The sequence below is a fragment of the Glycine soja genome, chromosome 9 (assembly GCF_004193775.1).
Source record: "Glycine soja cultivar W05 chromosome 9, ASM419377v2, whole genome shotgun sequence".
NCBI lineage: Eukaryota > Viridiplantae > Streptophyta > Magnoliopsida > Fabales > Fabaceae > Glycine > Glycine soja.
In genome coordinates, this window is record NC_041010.1 from 42,935,222 (window position 1) to 42,954,874 (window position 19,653).

At 34.0% G+C, this 19,653-nt stretch overlaps 1 protein-coding gene across 3 annotated transcripts; it reads right to left on the reverse strand.

Annotated features, from left to right (window-relative positions):
- Nucleotides 1-1,947: 1,947 nt before the first annotated feature.
- On the reverse strand, nucleotides 1,948-6,813 carry LOC114425017 (zinc finger CCCH domain-containing protein 53-like). 3 transcript variants are annotated; one of them, XM_028391738.1, is made up of 10 exons: nucleotides 6,534-6,813; nucleotides 5,001-6,192; nucleotides 4,725-4,904; nucleotides 4,437-4,616; nucleotides 4,221-4,312; nucleotides 3,873-4,118; nucleotides 3,612-3,777; nucleotides 3,224-3,436; nucleotides 3,042-3,120; nucleotides 1,948-2,915 (listed from the first exon to the last, which is right to left on the reverse strand). In XM_028391738.1, the coding sequence occupies exons 2-9, from the start codon at nucleotides 5,960-5,962 to the stop codon at nucleotides 3,057-3,059; spliced, it is 2,103 nt and encodes a 700-aa protein (XP_028247539.1). In that variant the 5' UTR covers nucleotides 5,963-6,192; nucleotides 6,534-6,813; the 3' UTR covers nucleotides 1,948-2,915; nucleotides 3,042-3,056. The 3 variants fall into 3 exon arrangements, with proteins under 3 accessions (XP_028247539.1, XP_028247536.1, XP_028247537.1); XM_028391735.1 differs by having other exon boundaries at nucleotides 4,431-4,616; XM_028391736.1 differs by lacking the exon at nucleotides 6,534-6,813 and adding an exon at nucleotides 6,342-6,508 and having other exon boundaries at nucleotides 4,431-4,616.
- Nucleotides 6,814-19,653: the final 12,840 nt, after the last annotated feature.

The following is a 19,653-nucleotide window of genomic DNA, read 5'->3' on the forward strand; positions in this document are numbered from 1 at the left end:
ACACAATATTTTGTTGGTGAAATGAATTAGAACATGTACTTATGCTTGTCATTTATTCGGTTCTAATGTTTTATCAGGCGGATTAAGCAGGACGAAACCAGCTTAACCTTGAAGTGCGCGGTAAACTAGATCATAATTGATGTATCTTATCTAACTAGTCAATTATCATATTTATTATTTAATTAAGTTGAACAAATCCTTTTTAAGAGAGTTACTTTAGCTCAAACATTTTTTTAGCAAACAATGCAATGATACATTTAGTACGACATATACTTAACAAACTTAAAGTGTATACAATGCAAATATGCAATACACTGAATACAGTGAAGAATTTATGAATATATGTATGCAAACAACCTTAACACAAAAATGAATATGGTGTCATATTTCATTATTTCCCTTTATGCTTGAAGCACAAGCTTATACTCGATTCAAATTGCGTTGACCGGTGGGGTTCACGGATCGATTTAGATTTTGAACACTCATCTACAAAGTAATATGTCTAGTTACATGTTTGAAAGTGTTAGTTTTTGAGAAATAATAGCTTAGTTTTTAAACATTTCCCAGAAAATCGATGAAAAAAAAATACTTTTTTCTAAAATAAATTAAATCAAACACGCATGTCTGCAGGAGAAACTCCCAAGTATGCTAGTTAGCAAGTATTTTTTTTGCATTACAAGAGTACAAGAAATTTAAACAGAATAAATTTAAACAGAAAATATTTAAAATGACAAACATTTAATTAATTTATCTAAAATATTTTAAATGTTTTACAAGAATAAATTTTTCAAGTTTACTCCATTTGTTTTACTTAATAACCTTTTATAAAATGTGAAATTATTGAACATTCAAATAAAACAAATTAATGAAAAATCAAATAATTTAAAAATATATGATTTATTTTATTTGATGTACTTAAGTGAAGTGTCTAACCAAAAGTTGGATCAATAAAATTCATGGTTTCTAGAAACTTACTATTAAGTGGACTATATATGTTAAATGACTTATTTGATTCATATTCAATATATAAACCTAAGTCATTAAGTGATAAATCATGAACAGTTTCAATATCCTAGATATTTTGTGCTGCTCAATCTTGCAAGACAGTGACGGAGAGTCCAAATTTGAAGAATTTGGTAAAGTAAGACATAATGCATATATATATATATATATATATATATATATATATATATATATATATAGAGAGAGAGAGAGAGAGAGAGAGAAAGAAGAGAGTACTGCGCATGATATTTTATAAATTATATTGCGAAAAGCATGATGATAATTTTAAAATAATTTTCCTGTGAAACGAGGTTATACAATCCGACCACAAACACTGCACTTGAAATTGCTATCAGGAGTTACCATCTGTTTCTCCAGTGACCATATTTCCAGAATCCTATGCCACTAAAATATAACCGCATGCACGCATAGGACCGTGACATGTGCAAACATGTCTTCACCATAAAGGGAACAGGGCTATTTATCACACATACAATTCAGTCCCAAAACACAATCTAATTCGTGAACTTCCAAGAAACCAAGCATGGGTCACCACCATTGAGATAATGTTCTGTTTGCCTATGGTCTTTGAGTTGAATCATAATTAAAAAGGCAACTAACGTGTCAAAACCAACCAACCAACATTGCGGCTTGTGCTTATCCACGATATGCCACTCTGATTTTAAATTTTAAACCTTTTTTCTCACTTAACATATTTGGTTTTCCACAAACACCTAGGAGTTCTTGAAAACTTCAAAGAGGGAAAGTTAAAAAAAAAATACAAAAAAAAAGTATAGCACAGTAACTCAGTCACAAGGCCACAGACCCCAAAAGATTCGAGTAACTGGCCACTTTTGTCATACGTGTGGGCATCTACCCTACTTTTAGATCTGTGCATGTCCTTTCCTGTCATGAAAGAGAATCTAAAGGGTAGAGAGAGAAATATCTATGAAAGAGAAAGTGGCACTGGCATCACTCACATGGGTAGGACCTATTCACAACCTGTCATTTTATAAATGTGTGTGTGGCCCATTTGCAGTGTCAGCAACCCCATGTGATGGTGTGCCTTGGGGTCCCCTTCTTTCCTCTCCAATAATGGCAAAGACCCCACCAATTTACAATTTGAAAGGGGGAAATAATTGAAGGAACAATGAGACAAATTCTCCTTCAAAATCAAAAAGCAAAACACAAGAGGAGAGGCAAATAGACCAATTAGTCTAAAAACTCACTTTTGATTCTTCTTTCTAATTCTTGTTTTCTCTTTTCTGTCTGGGTTGTTGATAACTGTGTATAACAACTAAGTAGAACTACAAACTTAACTGATGAAAACATAAAGATCCAAGCTAAATATCTCCACTTTGAACTTTAATCCAGCTAAGATTGACAATTATACACTCCCCTCCTCACTTCTGGCCTCCAAACTCAAGTTACCCATCATGGGGGGATCTCAATCAGCCTTGTAGTTATACAACTCCGCATTTACGGTTTTACCACTTCATCTATGCATGCTTTCTCTCTGGGTAATGCTCCAGCTGTACAAAGACTTGAAATTATACCTGTAACAACATAGGACTAACAATCTAAACTACTACATCCAAGGGTAATGAGAAGAAATTACAGTGCCATGGAGTTCCTACTACACATTGACTCTGATGATTCTTTGTGTGTTATTTTAACCTGTGGTTCATTCAGCTACTACAGATAAAAGAAAATAGTACAATAATAATGCTCTAACTAAAGAAAGCGAATGCCTGCCCCCACTTCCTTTACTGAACTGCTTTTTACGTATGCATTTTGTAATGTAGTAAGTAGTATAGTATTGAAGATTGATGGTGATGGCCGTCATGGTGGTGGTGGTGATAATTGTGATTCTCTACATATCTGTCCGGGTTTGTTTGGTCATCTTTAACTTCCTGTAAATGTTGAACAAAAAAGGCCAAACCGACATCAAAATTTAACAAACTAAACAGCAGACCGATCCACCTTGAAGACAACATGCAACAGAGCCTCAGCAACATAAACATTCGAACTAGCTTTACCTGAACATCAGGAAACTAAATGCCAATTGGTCCACCGGTGCCCGCGAACATACCAATAGTCCCATGGCCAGAAGAGAACCTAAATCCAAACCCAGATCATTTAAAAAATAAAATAGATAATAAAACTCATGGTATGAGGAAAGAAGACTAATAGGCTAAAAAGTGATGTCACACGCCAGTACCTTGGTATTTGGCAATTAAAGGATTTGAAAGTTCCCATGTCAAGAGCAGATGCTGCAGGAAGTAATGTGCTAGTACCAAATTTGGAGTTGGCAGATGCAGCTGAGGCATCTGCATCATTGGCCTCATTAGGTCCATTGGAGAAGGCAACCAGGAAGTCTCCATCACCTTTTGTTGGGGAAGCAAAAGGGCTATCAGGGAGATTATGCTCCAAACTGCATTTATTCATAAACCACTTAAAATGCTGACAAACAAATTAAGGGAAAATGGGAAAACCTGAATAAATGCACAATTTTCTTTTGGCAAGGACTGAAAAAGAAATTGCTGCAAAAAGTTGTTTACTATTCCGGTGCCCTTTTAGCTGTTTTAAATGAGAAACAAGTTTTATACCATTCTTGCAAATCACAATCGTCATGACTAGAGTTCTGCTTGCCATTGCCTTCGTTATATCCATTCTCTCCATTGACAACCACTTCCTTGCCAATAGCAATGTTGACCGGCTGTTGACCAGCAGAAACTGATGCAGTACTAGCTGGAGCAGAAGTTGAACCACTCTCTGGAATGAAATAGCATAAATAAAAACCAATTAATTACATTATACCAAGTTCAATCGAAGAAGCAGCAGCATTTAAAAATGTGAGAGAGAGATACCCTTTGGGGATTCTGAATTGATGTGAAAAGAAGGAACAATATTTTGGTTGAACATGTTAGGAGAGTGAGTGGGGGAAGGAATTGGGCTTCCAGTGGAGAGTGCACGCTGGTGATGCTTCTTGATGTCAAGAAGTTGCAGACCCATTAGCCTCCTACTTTGCAGCTCAAGAGCTTGCTGCAAATCAGCTTGCTCCTCCAGCTTCCTCCTCCACAGCATGTCTTGAGTATTGTAGAGCATTCTGCCACCTAAAAGCATGCAATTAAGAAAGTACACGTGTTGAGTAGAGTAGGTTTGACAAAGACACAATCTGAAAAGATAATAAAATGGAAGTTTCCACCATAACCTACCAAGTTGAAGATCAAATTGGTCTCTAGCATCCAATCCAGTAGGAGTACCACATGGTGAAAAATCTCCTCTATCTACCTGCTGCTGCTGCTTCCTGCAAATCACAAGAAACATCAATGAGGACATTCAAAATAAACTCAAGACAATAACCAAAAAGAAAAAAGAAAAGAAAAAAAAAAGATAACATAAGAGTAGAAAGAGGGGGTGGGTGCCTGTACTTGTCTGGGACTTTGCCCTTCTCCTTGTAAGGCTTAACAAGCACTCGAGCATCACACACAAAATGAGGATTTCCTTTGGATAGAATAAGCTTCACAGTCTCTGGATAAACAAAGGTAACAAAGCCAAACATTCGCTTCTGCTGGTATGGGATCCTCACGTCTTGCACTGGGCCATAAATGCTTCAACAACAGAATTAAAAACTCAAGTTAATATTTCTGCCGCTGACCAACTATGCACAATGATCCCAGTCGAAGCTAAAGTTACAGCTAAACCTAAGCAATAATAACCTGAAGTAGTTTGAAACATCTTCCTCTCTGAAAGTGCTATCTGCTGGGAAAGTCAAGTAGATCTGCCTGGAAGCTGGGTTTACCATAACAGGACTGTTCAAAGAAAAATCATTTCTTTCAAGCCTTGATCGTCCAAATTTATGCAAATCCTCACTCATCATCAGAGCTGCAGCTGCCACTCTGCAATTATTATAAACCATGATTAAAATTCTGCACCCCAACTATTACAATGAAAATAGTAATAAAAACACTTGATTGCATAGCAGTACTGTGTACCTTTGAGTATCATTTTGTTGCTGCTGCAACAGGAAGTTCATGGACTTTGGGGAGTAAGGAAAAGTGGAAGAGGCCATGAGCTGAGAAGCAGCAGCCAATCTTTGTTGCTGAACAGATTTGGATCGCAAGAGTTCATGGCACTGCTCCATCATCTCAATCTTGCCAGGAGAGCCAACCATCGCAGCAGCACCACCACCATCAGCATCTCCAATTCCACCATGAAGGAACCTGCAACTAGTCCCATTTTTACAGTACCCTCTAGCAAAGTAAAGACAAGGCTTCCATCCCAACCCAGAACTAGGGTCCTCAGAGCCCAAACAAGCATCATTGACTGAACAACTCCTACGGTGAATAGACCCTCCCCAACCATAGGAAGGAAAAAGGGTAGGGTCAACAGCAGTAGTAGGACTTGAAGACAAGTCTGAGTTGTTAGTAGGGTAAAACAAATCTGGGTTGGTCTTGTGTGCAAAAGCAGTACTAGTTGGAGAACCATCATTCAGGAAAGAAAGCTGGTCTTGAAGTTGGAAGTCATCAATTGGATCTGACCCTCCATTAGCATAGTAGGGTAAGGAAGATGAAGAAGTAGAAGAGCCAACAACCAAATGGTTGGGACTCATCAAATCATCAGACATGGTAGGCCATGATGAAGGGTTTGGGATAGTGAGAGCAGGAGGGATGTTGATACCACTGAGCCTTGAAGAAGTGGAGTTTTGCCTGGAAAGGAAGGGTGAAGGAGAAGGAGGAGTAGAGGGTGTGGGCGGAGAGTTCGAAGGTAAACCTAACTCCTTGCGGGCTTTGAGAATCACAGAGTGAACAAGTGCTTCCGGACCAAATGCTAATCTAATCATTTCCTTTTCACCATGGTCTTGAAGAAGAAGTACACCCATGATTTTTGAAGCATTTTCAGGGTCCAAGTTTTGGATCCTTGAAAACACAATTCGTGTAGCTTCGTAACCATCCATCGGTGAACAAAAAGAAAAAATATTGCTACTTGATTCCACGGCAAACTAGTCTATCCCTAAAAATGAAATTTGCTTTTTCAAGTTGAGTCTCTCTTTCTCTCTCTATTCTCTAGTGGTCATGTATCTCACTCACTCCTGTAACAAGTAAAGTTTCTTTCTCAACCACACACACAAGCCCTACCTACCAAGTTGAGATGAGTGGTGGCACAGTGAGTTTCTTTGTTATATTCCTGCAAGTAAAAAGCAAAACGGGAGAAGAAAAGCAAGTTAAAGAAGAGAAAGAGTAAGAAAGTTTAGTGTTAAAAGGAGTATTCCCGTGTGGTTGATTAATGGGAGAGGACAAATGGAGGAGGAGGAGGAGGAGGATGCCAAGAGTTACCTTTGAAAAAAGGAAAGGAGAGAGAGAAAGAAGATGGTGGTTGAATTTCTCTATAAAGAACTTTTGAGTGCAAAAGTTGCAGAAGCAACAAAAAAAAAAAAAAACTCTTTTCCTTTTCTTTCTCCTCCTACTTATTGAGCAGCTCCAAATTAAAATCCAAATCGAAATCTGAGGAGAAGAGTACGGGCTTACCCATGAAGGTTTGAAGAGAGAATGAGAATGGTCAAAGTTACTAGAAAAGCCAAACCACCGCCTTGCTTATAGTAATTGTTTATAGTAATAATAAAATGGTTGCAGCAGAAGAGAAGAAGGCTCTTATGGGTTTCTGGACAAAGAGTGTTGTCATTTTGCCCTTTTATCTTTCTCTCTCTTTCAAATCTGAATTATCAAGCCAAGATTTTCTTCTTCTCTCTCTCTATGCTATGGATCCAGATCCCACTTGCCCCAAACCTCTGACACTCATCTGTATTTACTAGTATTTAGTATTTACTTTCAAATTTCTGAGCTTTTCATTGCTTTTTCCCGAGCACAGCAAAACTCAACAGTCAACACCCTTTGCTTATCATTTGCTCACTCCAATTCCTCCCTCAGAGTTTGGCCTTCACGCGCCAACTCATTCTCTCTGAGCCTCTGTGGGACCCTCTCACCATTGGAGAGTGACCACCACGCTCCAGGTTTTGCCTTGATAGGCTCATCATGTCTTTACGTTGGGTGGAGTCAATGCCACCCCAATCAAACACTCCCCCCCCTACTCTCTACTCTCTGTCTCTCTTATTATTCATTCAGATTTCTTATTGTATACTGTATTTATTTATTTTTCAATAAATATATATATATGTTAGCTGCTTATAATTAATTCAGTCTAACTTGGTGGGATAATATATTCCTTCTAGTCTCGTAAGAAAAAATATTCTATTTAAAATATTTCAATTATTTTATTTTATTTTATACTATTATCGTTTGTTTAATTGAAAAACTTGTTTTAATAATTTTTTCTTATTCACAAGTTTCAGATACGTTAAAATAAAATATTTTTAATTAAAATTGATGTAATTAAATATAATTAATTAATTTTATTATATTTGAGGTTTGAGGAAATAAAAAAAATTATTAGAAATTTAAAATAAATTATACTAGATTTGTTTATATTACGCTTGATATTATCTTGTTTTTCAATTGTAAAAAAGATTGGAAAATGTTTGGTGAACAACACCTCATGCTATTTAACACCTAAATAGGAAAAAAAAATGTACAGTAAAATTTATGATGTGATTAATAAAAAAATAATTTATGATATGATATAAAGAAAAATAAAAAAAAATAAAAATATTATTAAAGTATATAAATTGTGAATAATTAATGTATTATTATTCAAAAAATTATAATTTTTAAACTTTCATTAGCCTGATTCTCCCTCCTAAACGTAAAGAGCGTTACAGAAAAGCTCAAAATAATATAAAAAAATAGAAGAATATCGGATGAAATAAAAATAAATTGTAGAGGAATATGTGTAAATTAATAAATTTTTTGTATCTGGCTATTTTTTTAATAAAAAGTTTGTATTTAAGAATTAAGATTATTTTAAAATACATTTAAGGTAAACCTCATTGATATATCGCTTTTATAGAAAAGTAAGTGCACGTTTGGATTACAAATGTAAATTTACTTGTACTCTCAACCTACTTACTTTTAGAGGTAATAGTAATTTAAACCTGTATATTTTTTAAAGAGTTCAAACATATCTTAGGATTTTTTTCACCCAAAAAAAATATATTTATCCAAATAATTCAACACAAAAAAAAATTATCCTAATAATACAAAATATTGTAGGAAATAAAAAATCGATTCCTCCCAAATTTATTCTCACCTATTTTTTTTTTACAATACTTTAAAAATCGATTCCTTAAAACTGATTTCATAAGTTAGTTTTTTTTAAAAAAACTCATGTATGAGATGCAGGTGGGAAACATCAATGTATCTAGAAAGACACATAAAAAATGTTTGATCTTTTGATTTCCCACCAACCCATTTCACATTCCAACAAGCACAGCAAAACCAACCCCCCCACCCCCCACCCCCCACCCCCCACATTGGCATTTCATCAAGCAAGATGTGTGCACATGGAAAAGTGAAAGTACAGAACAAACCCTTCAGGCTTCAACTATAGTCTCTTAAGAAGACTCAAAAATGCAAACAAACCCATCACGGGAAGTGGGTAAACAAGAATACGAAAGGGGCGATGAAACGAGAAGGGAACATAGTGGATGCTGCATCCAATGTTGAGAAGAAGGCATTACCTGAGGGTTGGTGTGTGAAGGTGGTGAAGATACAGTTTATGGGTTTTAGTAGCAGTGTCTCTTTAGCCAACTTGAAAATTGCAATTGCACGAGCATACAAACAAGCACCACACCTTTGTTCGTTATTAAAAAAAAATCATAAATGTATAAAAAAAAAAAAAAACACCTATGTTATTAAATTGATTTCTAAGAAATCGATCTCTAAAGTATTATATAAAAAAAATAAGTGAGAAATCAGTTTGGGATAAATATTTTTTGAATTATATTATTCGGATAATATTTATTTTTTTTGAATTTTTTGGTGAAAAAATCGCATATCTTAAGTGTGTGTTAATTAATTAAGTGATGTCCCACAAGTTATATCACGTAGTAGTATTAATTAAAGACATCATTTGCCATTTGGATTATTTCTTATTTGTTTGGTGATGTCCCACAAGTTGTTGCTTCCCTAGCTCCTGTATCATTATTCTCAAAGGGACCCTTTACAATTATCACAAGTATATGTAATTTATTTATGATTGTTGTTGTGATGATTACGTGATAATATAATGTGTTATTATGTAAGGGAAAGAGAGACGTGGTTCTTTTGACGCTAGAAAATCACAAAAGATATAAGGGGTTTGTATAGAGTATTTTCATTTTATTTTTTTTAATCTAGGGAATTTGTATAGAGATAAGAAGTATGATAGCTGCATCTTGCTTTCTCACTTGTCGTTTTTGAGATGCCCCACAAACAAAATAAAAATGATGACTTGATGCCTCTCTCCGTCTGTTTTTTTTTTTTTCTTTCTCCTCCGATTCCAAACACCCACAACTCGTATCTGGATATATTTAGTAAAGTTTAAAAATTAAAAAGTGCATTTTTATACTTTTAAAAAATTTAGATCAACATCTTTTCATAATACTCGTGTGATTTTTAGTCATTTCACAGCTTATATTGCTGATGACCGACAAAGGGTATGTTCAATATATAGGATCTTAAAATCAGGCAAATTTGATGAACCGAACTTAAATGACTCAAATTTGTATAAGCTCATGTGAATTGGGTTAGCTTATCAGCCTTTTTTTTAATATTTTAATAATAATATAGAGTTTATTTAATTGACTATTTTTATATATTAAGCTAAAGCTTCATGTTATAAAATAATAAACAGCAGATAAAGTTAAATACATTTATGAAGATTGGTCAAAAAAAGACATTTATGAACACTACAAGAAAATTACATATTAATGAGGGAATATTCCCGCAAATCCCACACTAATATGTTTGGCGACCAATTTGCAAGGAACTAATATCTCGCTAAATTCAAGTTGTCAATTAGCTACAAAACGTTCCCTCGCTATTGCTTTGATATGTACTCATTATTCCATTACTAATCCCTCACAAGCTATCCCTTATAAAAATTACAAATTATATCCTTTAAAAAAATTGTGATTGATATCTTGAGGATATTTATCCAAAAGTCCATGGTTCTCTAAATTTATTTGGGTTTGCAAAGGTTGCAAATATAGTGGCAAGATGAAGAAGGAGGATAAAAACACCAAGATGATCGAGCACCATGAAAGTGTTTATATGGTAAAGAGTGCAAACACTATTTACTTGCCCATTGTATCCACGAATCTATCCCGTGAAAATCTATCACGCACACATCCAGCACTACAGGAAATATACCCGGTAGGAATGTTGTCGATGCACACACACTGACCAATTTTCTCACATGCTTGGCAATTCGAACAAATAATAGGTCCAAATTCACCCATTCAATCATGACAAACCAATGAAATAGAGATTATGAATCATCTTATTCAACCCAAAGATCCATAGGTCTTCTTAGTTTGTTCTACTACACCAAGACTTATTAAATGCAACATGGACAATAAGGCGCAGATATTGCACCACTAAATTTGATTTATTCAACGATACGAGAGGATGCAAAATCAAACCAATATGATTGGTAAGGGGGTGATACTTGAGATGGTTCAAGTTTTGTGTTGCAATATTGTGTGTGCATTGTGGCATCAATGTGTGCATATTAGTGCATTATGGGTCTTGGAGTATGGCTAGGTTATGCACGAATAATTGAATACTTTCTATAGCTTAATTTCTAAAAGAAGGTGTATTTTTTAAGTAAAACAATTACCAAACATGTAAAGAGAGACAATGATTTCTAAGTAAAGGAGTGCCCAAAAATTGTCATCCATTTAGCTTTAAAAGTTTACAAATCATGAAAGAATATAAAATAAATGTCTTGAAATCATTAAGGAAACAAAAATGAAGAAAAAGAACAATTGGCCCAAATGATGAGCCTAATCACTTGAACCTACTTATGTGACGATTGTTGCTTCTTGCACATCTATAATTTGCTACCACCACTCACTACATTTAATAAAGTCCAGTCCAAAAAATCAGGAATAAGCATAGGGGCAATTGAATTTTGCACCTCCCTAAATTTATCATGCACCTCCCATTTTTCAAAAAACTCCAACCTACCTTTTCTATCTTCTTCCTCTTCTTTCTCCCACATCACAGCCTATTCTTGTTCTTCTCTTCTTCCTGCAGTGCAAGTCTAGACCTCTTTTTCCAGTTCCTCTCTTCATCTCCAACTCAACTCTTTTTCCTCAAAGCCATCGATGGTCCCAAGCAAGTCTAACCTAACACAGCAAAAGTCCCTATCCATCTCCAGTTTTCCACTCCACAAGTGCATTTTAACACCTTCACATTCACGTTGTGGACCAGTTTCTGGAATAAGAATTTTGTAAGGGTATAAATACTCTTACAGAATGGTCCTTCTAGAAAGATAATTGTTATGAAACACATTTTTCGTAAGCAAAAATAGTGTTATCCGGAATAATCATTCTGGAAGGTACAAATTGTACTTCCAAAAAGACTATTATGAATTGCCATTTTTTCTTCTGGAATGGTCCTTCCATAAGCCAAAACAGTACTTTCCAGAACAACCTTACCAAAAGTTGCGAAATACACTTTCAGAAAAAAGCTACTCCAGATTGTAGTTTTTACTTCCAAAATGAGCTTTTTGTAAGCCCATTACTGATTTCCCAAACTCCCTTTTCGAAATATATAAAATACACTTCCAAAACAACCATTTTGGAAGCTTTCCTTGCTTACGAAAAGGCTATTTTGGAAGTTTTTTTCTTTTGCTTATCGAAAGGTCATTCTAGAAGGTTTTTTTGCTTATGGAATAACTATTCTAGAACCCCAAAAATCGAAGGAAGTCCCCACCCCTATAACCACCCAATCCCCACCACAACCTACCCCATCCCCACCACAACCCACCCTAAATCCACACCACAACACACCCTCATAACCACCGAAACCCACAACCCTTCCCTCAAGTAGACGCGCCTCCCCCCACCAAGATCCAACCCCTCATATAGAAAGAAAAGAAAAGAGAAAGGAGAACCCACTTACCTTCTCAGGAAGAGGAACAAGAATGAGGGAGTGAGAGGGAAATATCGTCACGGGTGGTGGCCATCGATGGAGGAAAATGTTGTTGCGAGGGTTGGCCGACAAAGGAGATGTCGTCGGGGGGTTGTTAGAATTAAGAGATGGGAGGTGAAATTTCCATTAAGGGTATAATGGTCTTTTCACTTAATAAGGTGCATGATTCAAGTCTTAAGCGTAGGCCTCCTAGTAATAAATAGGTCTATATGTCAAAGTGATATTTATATCCTTTTTTCATTTTTACACATCATTTCTTATTGAATTTCCTATATTGCCCTTTCTCTCCCTTTTTTTGCATCCTCCCTTTTATTGAAAGGGGTCTATTTGAATTGAAAAAACAACAAAGGAATACATGTTGATAGCTATCATTGGGATCAAGGATCCAGTAAGGCTTAGGGTAAAAGACATATGTTTAGAAGCTGGAATTAATTGCTCTCAATTTCTATTGTTTCATCTGAGATTATCTGTTTGCTTTGTATCTTCCAACGACAGAATATTAATAAGGTTTAAGCTACCCATTAATTAGAGTCGTGACATGACATGGAAAAGATGATTGTTTTTCAAAGCATGTTAAGTAGTTGGGTTTTTCTAATCGCCATTGGCACAAAGATATGCTTAATTTCAATCCACAATAGTTCATTTTCTTGGTGTTGTCCTAAAGTATTGCATTCCAGTTGATCCCAGTGGATTAGAGTTGGCACGAATACGATAGATAACACAATTCAATAAATTATATATAAGTTGTGATCACAATTTTGATTCATTTTTTTTTCAAACCTTTAAGCTTAAAACATAGATATACCATATATAACTTGTCAATTGATATTGTTGGTTGTCTTTCACTTTAGAGTTTGGACTCTTCCCACCTTTTTTTCTCCCTTTATTTTTTTTTCTATTTGTCTTATTTAATTTTTTGGTTGCACACTTGCACTATCATTCTCGATCTTGAGCATGATACCTTCCTAATTCCTTAACCCCCTCTTTCGCCCTTTCTATCCTTTCATAAAATCTCTACAAGAGTATGATTCTTGTCTGTAGTGAAAGCATTAAATTGCTAGGAGAGTAAAGTTATGAGGCCTTACTTATCCTCCACTTATTATGATCAACATTATTACTATTCAAAGTTAATAGTTTATTTATGAATAAACTTATTTATTCTTTTTTTTATCTCGTTTTATAATATTGCTCATTTTTAAGCTTAAATATGTTTAAGGTTCATAATAAATGACCAAATTTTATTATAGATTCCTAATAAAAAATTTACATTGTTGTGAGTCTCTAATATATTAAAGCTTTTGTTTTGAGTCACTATCGTCAATTAAGTAATGACGTAACATCATCAATATTGTTGACAGTGTTAGGAAGATCAATTTGTAAGATGAGATATCATCACTTAATTGATGATAGGGACTCAAAACAAAACTTTCAATATATCAGAGACTCAAGACAACAACAAATTGTTAGGGACTCGTAACAAAATTTGGTCATTCACCAGGGACCTTAAACATATTTAAATTTTTGTTTATTATATATATGATAATTGTTGTGCATATGTTAATTTGAATTACAAATAACACAACAATTATCTACTTTTCCTGAATTTTTGCTTTAGTTTAACCTCAATTTAGTTAGGAAATAGAGTTTTATAAAATCTTAGTTTGTAAATAAAATTTTAATAATTTTCTCTTAGTTTTTACTCTTTTTTTAGGTTTTAGATCACCAATTCAAGATGGCATTCACGATGTCTTGCCCAACAAGCTATACTCATCCATTGAGAGTAATTGTGCAAACAAGGCCACATGGCAACTCAAGAGAGAATAAGAAGTGTTCAACTCATCAAAAGAACTTGCCCAACAAGTAAAGGTCACTGAGTGAAGAAAAAAAATTAGAATTTTAATTGTTAAAGAATTTCCCCAGCAAGTAAATTATACTCTAAAATAACAAGACAAAGGTCTTGAGCTCGATATAAAAGGACATTCTCCTGGGATTATAAGGGGGCATAACCCTAGGGTTGTGTGCGGTGATTAGAGCTGCCATCTACCTCTATGTCCCTTCATTTTCTCCCTTCCAATTTGTAATTTTGAGGCATCTAGTGACAATGAGAGACTAGTTTATCCTTTGTTGAGAAATTGGTGTATGTAGTTAATCTTTATATTTATTTAGTGTTTATTCTTGTGTCATTAATTTTTTCCATTTTGGTAGCTTGTTTTATGATTTGATTACCTTAGCTTCAATTCATTGTTTTCATTATCATTTGGAAATGCTTGAAAACTAAGTTTTGAATAGAGCATCTAATGAATGTCTCATTTAGGAATGAAGGGATGTTTGTTAGTATCATTGATGATCAACCATATAAACATGTTTCTTAGTTAAATTGTCATTGAAAAATGTTTTTTGACTAAGAATTAAAATTGGTACCTAATGGGGTGTTATGTCTAGGGGTAAAATAACATTTGTTAGCCTTGATAAACTTTTGTTTTTGAATCCACAAGATTTAGTTTGACTTGCTAAGGGATTAGGGGTTGAGTTAAGCAACTTAGACTTTTTCATATGAATAATCATGGTTAGAGCACTATAGTAAGTTAATATAGCATTAGAATGAACATTGGATAAATCAAACATTTATAAACTACCGATTGTTAGATTAGTGTAACAAAATCCCCAACACTTAATTTAATTTGCATTTGGCTCCTTTTGTCAACCAATTATTTATGTTTTTGCTCACCTTTTATTTGTTCATTTTTATTTTTTTTTATCATCTTACACAAAACTCAAAATATCATTTGTCTATTTGTTGAATTTGCACAAATAGCTTGATACAAACAAGTTTATGTGGATACCACACTCAAATTTTCCATTTTGTACTATTTATAGGATAGTTTGATACACTTCCCAATGATTCAATCATATAAGTAGTGTTGTTATTTATATAAGTAGTATTATTATTTATATATTAATAAGTGAATGATCTTCAATGTTAAACGAGTCTAACTCAATTATTTAATAGCATGTCTTAATTATTATAATCTTTTTTTATTTTAGTTTGATTTCCATGGATAAATACCGCATCAAAGGTATCAATCTTGTTTGGTTGAGTTTGAGAATTTAATTCATTTTCACACTTTTTTTCTTGTCCGCCACAATTTATAAATACTATTTTTTCTTAGTTAAAATTTTCAATACTTGGAAATATTTGGGGGCCGGGGGGAATCACTTTTTTATTTTATTTCCCTACTGATAGTTGCTCTGCATGTGACGTACCTTGATAAACAGGAAACTTTATTTTTGCGTTTTTCTTTTTTGCACGAATGATGTTGTACTTTGCTATTTTTTTTTTCTTCTGCTAAAGAAATGCACTACAAATATTTCTTAATTATCCTGTCTAAACAATACATAAACATAGTACATTGTTTTTTATCATCAACTTTAGCTGTGTGAAGTGCTGAGACTTTTATGTCGAGTGCATGTGCAATTGAACTAAACTAATCCATTATCCATTTATAACATGTGGAACCAATATTCTTGCTAAACAATATGCCAACATTATCATGTTATGCACATTATGTACCGGAGCTTTGACCTTTGCAATTTCCTAATATTTTGAGCGCTTTCTTACTCCTTTCAAATAAAATTGTTTTGAATCACCTTTTGCTTGGTGAATACTCTATTTTCAAGATCTTTTTGAATCACTATTTTCAGTTTAACAATATTGGTGATTTCAATTATTTGATGCACGGGACCGCATTTCTGATTTAAATAGAACGAGTAAGGCAAAACCGATTCATAGAATGTGAATCCTAACAAATTCTTTGCAGTAAAATTTAATTATCATTTTATTCTTTTAAGGCTATGTTTATCATTCTCTCTTTTTTTCTTTTTCAGATTTTCAATATTTCAAAAGTCCTTGTTCTTCATCGTTTTAAGGTAATGGTTTTTTTTCTTTCTTTTTATCAAGTTCATCTCGTAACACACATATTAATATTTAGGAATTGTTTGGTTAGAAAAAAAAATTGCTTTCACTTTTAATTTTCGAAAGTGTCACATTATTTTTACTTTGTTTCGTATTTTTAGAAGTTTATAGAAATAGTAAAAAAATTTATTATTATTTTCTTGTTTCATTTTTTGTTTTCAAAAAAAAAAATATATTTTAAAACCAAATATTATGTCTTAATTAGCTTTTGAAAAATGCAACAGGGAAAGCCTAAAATGAAAAGAAAACCCCAAAATATAGCATATGTGTTTGTGTAGACTTTATCAACATAATTTATTTATTTTTCCAATACATTAAACACATAAAACGCAATGTTACTTTTGCGTTTTATGCATCAGAATGAGAGAAAATCCCTTGCGACGTGTAGACAAACATACTCATAATTGTTGGTGAAATAATTGGAATTGTTATGTTTGCCATTCGTTGAGTTCTGATTTTTTATCAAGCGGATTTGACACTAATCCTAAAAGAAACTGTCAAGATATATGGATTTAAGGAGGACGGAACAAGCTTAAGTTGAAGTGTGCTATAAACTAGATCATAAAAAGATTGGGTTGAGATTTGAGACCGACTCAAAGGTGGCTATTGAAGCCAACTAGACCTAATAATCACATGAGTTCCCTTATATATTCAGATGGCCAGAGAACTCATGGGAAGGCATTGGTCCGTCAACGTCAAGTTAACTCAGAGAAACTAATTTTGTAGCTGAAACTTTGCCACTTTGGCCACCTTTTTCTCATCCTTTGCCTGTAGGTTTACACTTTTTAATGATCCCATTCTTTTGTAATCCTCTGTTATGGAGGTACTTTACAGTGGTTGCATGGCCCCCTACTGTTCTTGTAATAATGGGTTTTAAACCCCCCTACACCGTGGATAATAAATAAATAGAGAGAAAGATTCAAATTGTTATAAATAATGGGTTTTAAACCCCTACACCGCGGATAATAAATAAATAAATAAAGAGAGAGATTCAAATTGTTATATCTTATAATAAGAAAGATTGATAAAAGTGGTACCAGATTATTTCTTAATCAAGTGATTTAGAGTTTGAATTTATCATTGGATATGATATAAATCGTATTAAAAAGGAGATACTTATTTATATATATGCTCACGATCTCTCATAAAGATGTGTTATTACTTTCAATATAGAGAATTTTATACCAATATTTAATTTGAACAAATCCTTAAAAGTCTTACTGATTCTCTAATAGGTTCAAGAGACAAAACAATGATATTTTTTGGCCTAAATATGTTTTTGGCCCTTGATAAATACTAGTTTCTTATGTTTGGTCCCTCAGAAATTTTTTTCCAGATCGAATCATTAATATTTGACAATTTTTGTCTTAGGTTCCCTACCATTAGTTCGAAATGTTATCTTTCTACATGACCGTTAACTGGACATGCAGACATACCATGTGTTGTGCCACATGTATTTGTTGCTTGAGAAGGATTACACACATGATTTTATTTTATTTATTTTAATTTTTTTTAAATAATTATGACGTCATTCTTCTCTGAGGAAGAAAACAACGCTTCCCCTCTCCTTGACGACATCGACGGTTTCTCCCTCCTCGACTCCACCAAAGAAATCATCATTGACCAAAAAGTCGTCGTCATCACGTGAGTTGGTGTGAACTCCACGACCATCACAGCCTCATTAGACACCTCCCACCATCATGGCCATCAACAATCTTCAAAATCAATAAATCTCGTATATCTCAAATGAATGTTTAATTCCAATGAACATTCACTAAATTGCAACAAGCATTGAAAAAATTGGGTAAATAATTTGTCAATGGGAATAAAATTCAGAAATTACTAGGAAAACCATTCGCTGGTGCCCTCCATAACTTCTTGAAACCCAACCCCAACAATACATGGTGGAGGGTGGAGGTAGCGCAACAGTTCATAGATCTGGTTTTTCGTGGTTGTGTGCATGCCCTAAGATTATAGGGTGGGTCATGCGCGTATTCAAGTGAGGGAGAGAGAGCAACGCCGGGTGTTGGGAGAAGAGGTTGTGCACGACACAAAGGTTGTGGCTAGGTTATGCTGGTTTGCACAAAGAGAACATCGCGTGTATTCGATCTCGGATCCTAATTCATTTCGGATTCAAAGGAAGAGTGTTGGTTGGGGCTAAGGGTTTGTGGGAGGGGGTGGAGGATTTTTGGAAATTGGTGGTGGTGGGAGATCTTCCTCTTCTTCGAAGGAAACAACTTCTTCTTCTTCTTCTTCTCCAGAGGAAACTTCTTCATGCTTTTGGGAGGATGGTTGTTGTTGTTGTGGTTCTTCTTCCTCAGAATCGAAAGAGGAAGCGATGGGTGGCTCGTCGAGAGGAGAAGGATGCATCTCTTGCTTCTTTGCCATGGTGAAATTAAATCTAATTAGGGCACAACTTTTGCAAGTATGGTGGACTACCTTGTACATCGTCCCGTCGCTCCCGCTCCCAATGCAGTTCAGCCCCTCCGACTCTGAGAACGGGATCACCTGCTACGCCACCGTCGGAGCAACCGTCGATTGGGGCAAAGGAACCGGCACCACCAAGTTGGTGAGTTGTACAGATGAAGACTAACATTTTTTTAAAATTACTTTTTTAAAAATTAAAAAAAAAAAAAACTTTTTCCTACATGGGATGACACATGATATGTCCAATTAATGGTCACGTAGGCAGATAACGATTTTGGACTAACAAGAGGGACCTGAGACAAAAAATTTCACATATTAGGGATCCGATCCAAATGAAAAATTTATCGGGGACCAAACACAAAAAATTGGTATTTATGAGGGACCAAAAACACATTTAAGCCTATTTGTTGTTCAATGTTTTTGGCAAAAAAAACTAAAGATTAATATTTTAACGTACGGAAAATTATTTAAGAAGCTGAGTTTTTTAATATATTTTTTCACATATACAACAAAAATTAAATTCATTATCACATGCTTAATAAAATTATATAAATGATTCTTCAAGTATTGAACACCTATCAATTTACTTCCTAAATTGGTATATTTTACTAATATTTAAAGATGAATTTGATAGATTTTTCAATATTTAGGAGACTACTTATAATTATTTATAATATATGGAGGACTACTTTCTTAAATTTCATGTTTGAATCCTAAAGTATGACTCAACTCTCTTAAAAGATTTATGATTTGAGGCATGAAATTTGAGAGTTTGTACATATAATATAGTTTATGCATAAACTTAATATTTAATTTGGTCATTTAATTATAATTAAGTGTTTAGATGGGTGCTTATATTTTTATTAAAAAAATTCAATCAAGTCTTTTAATTTTCAAAATTATCTCAATCAGATCATTTTCAACCAATTGAATAGATATCGTTAGGATTATGAATATTGATGATTCGTGACAGGTAAAAACCGTCACTATATTCTTTATTATTTTAAATATAATATATATATTCATCTTTCATAAAACTGCTTGAATCAACCCAGAAACAGATTCATCCTTCCACAATCACATATCTTTCACGTTGCGATATCAAGCAAACCAGGCCATGAATCAAAATTGAAAAAAGAGAAGAAAAGAATCCGT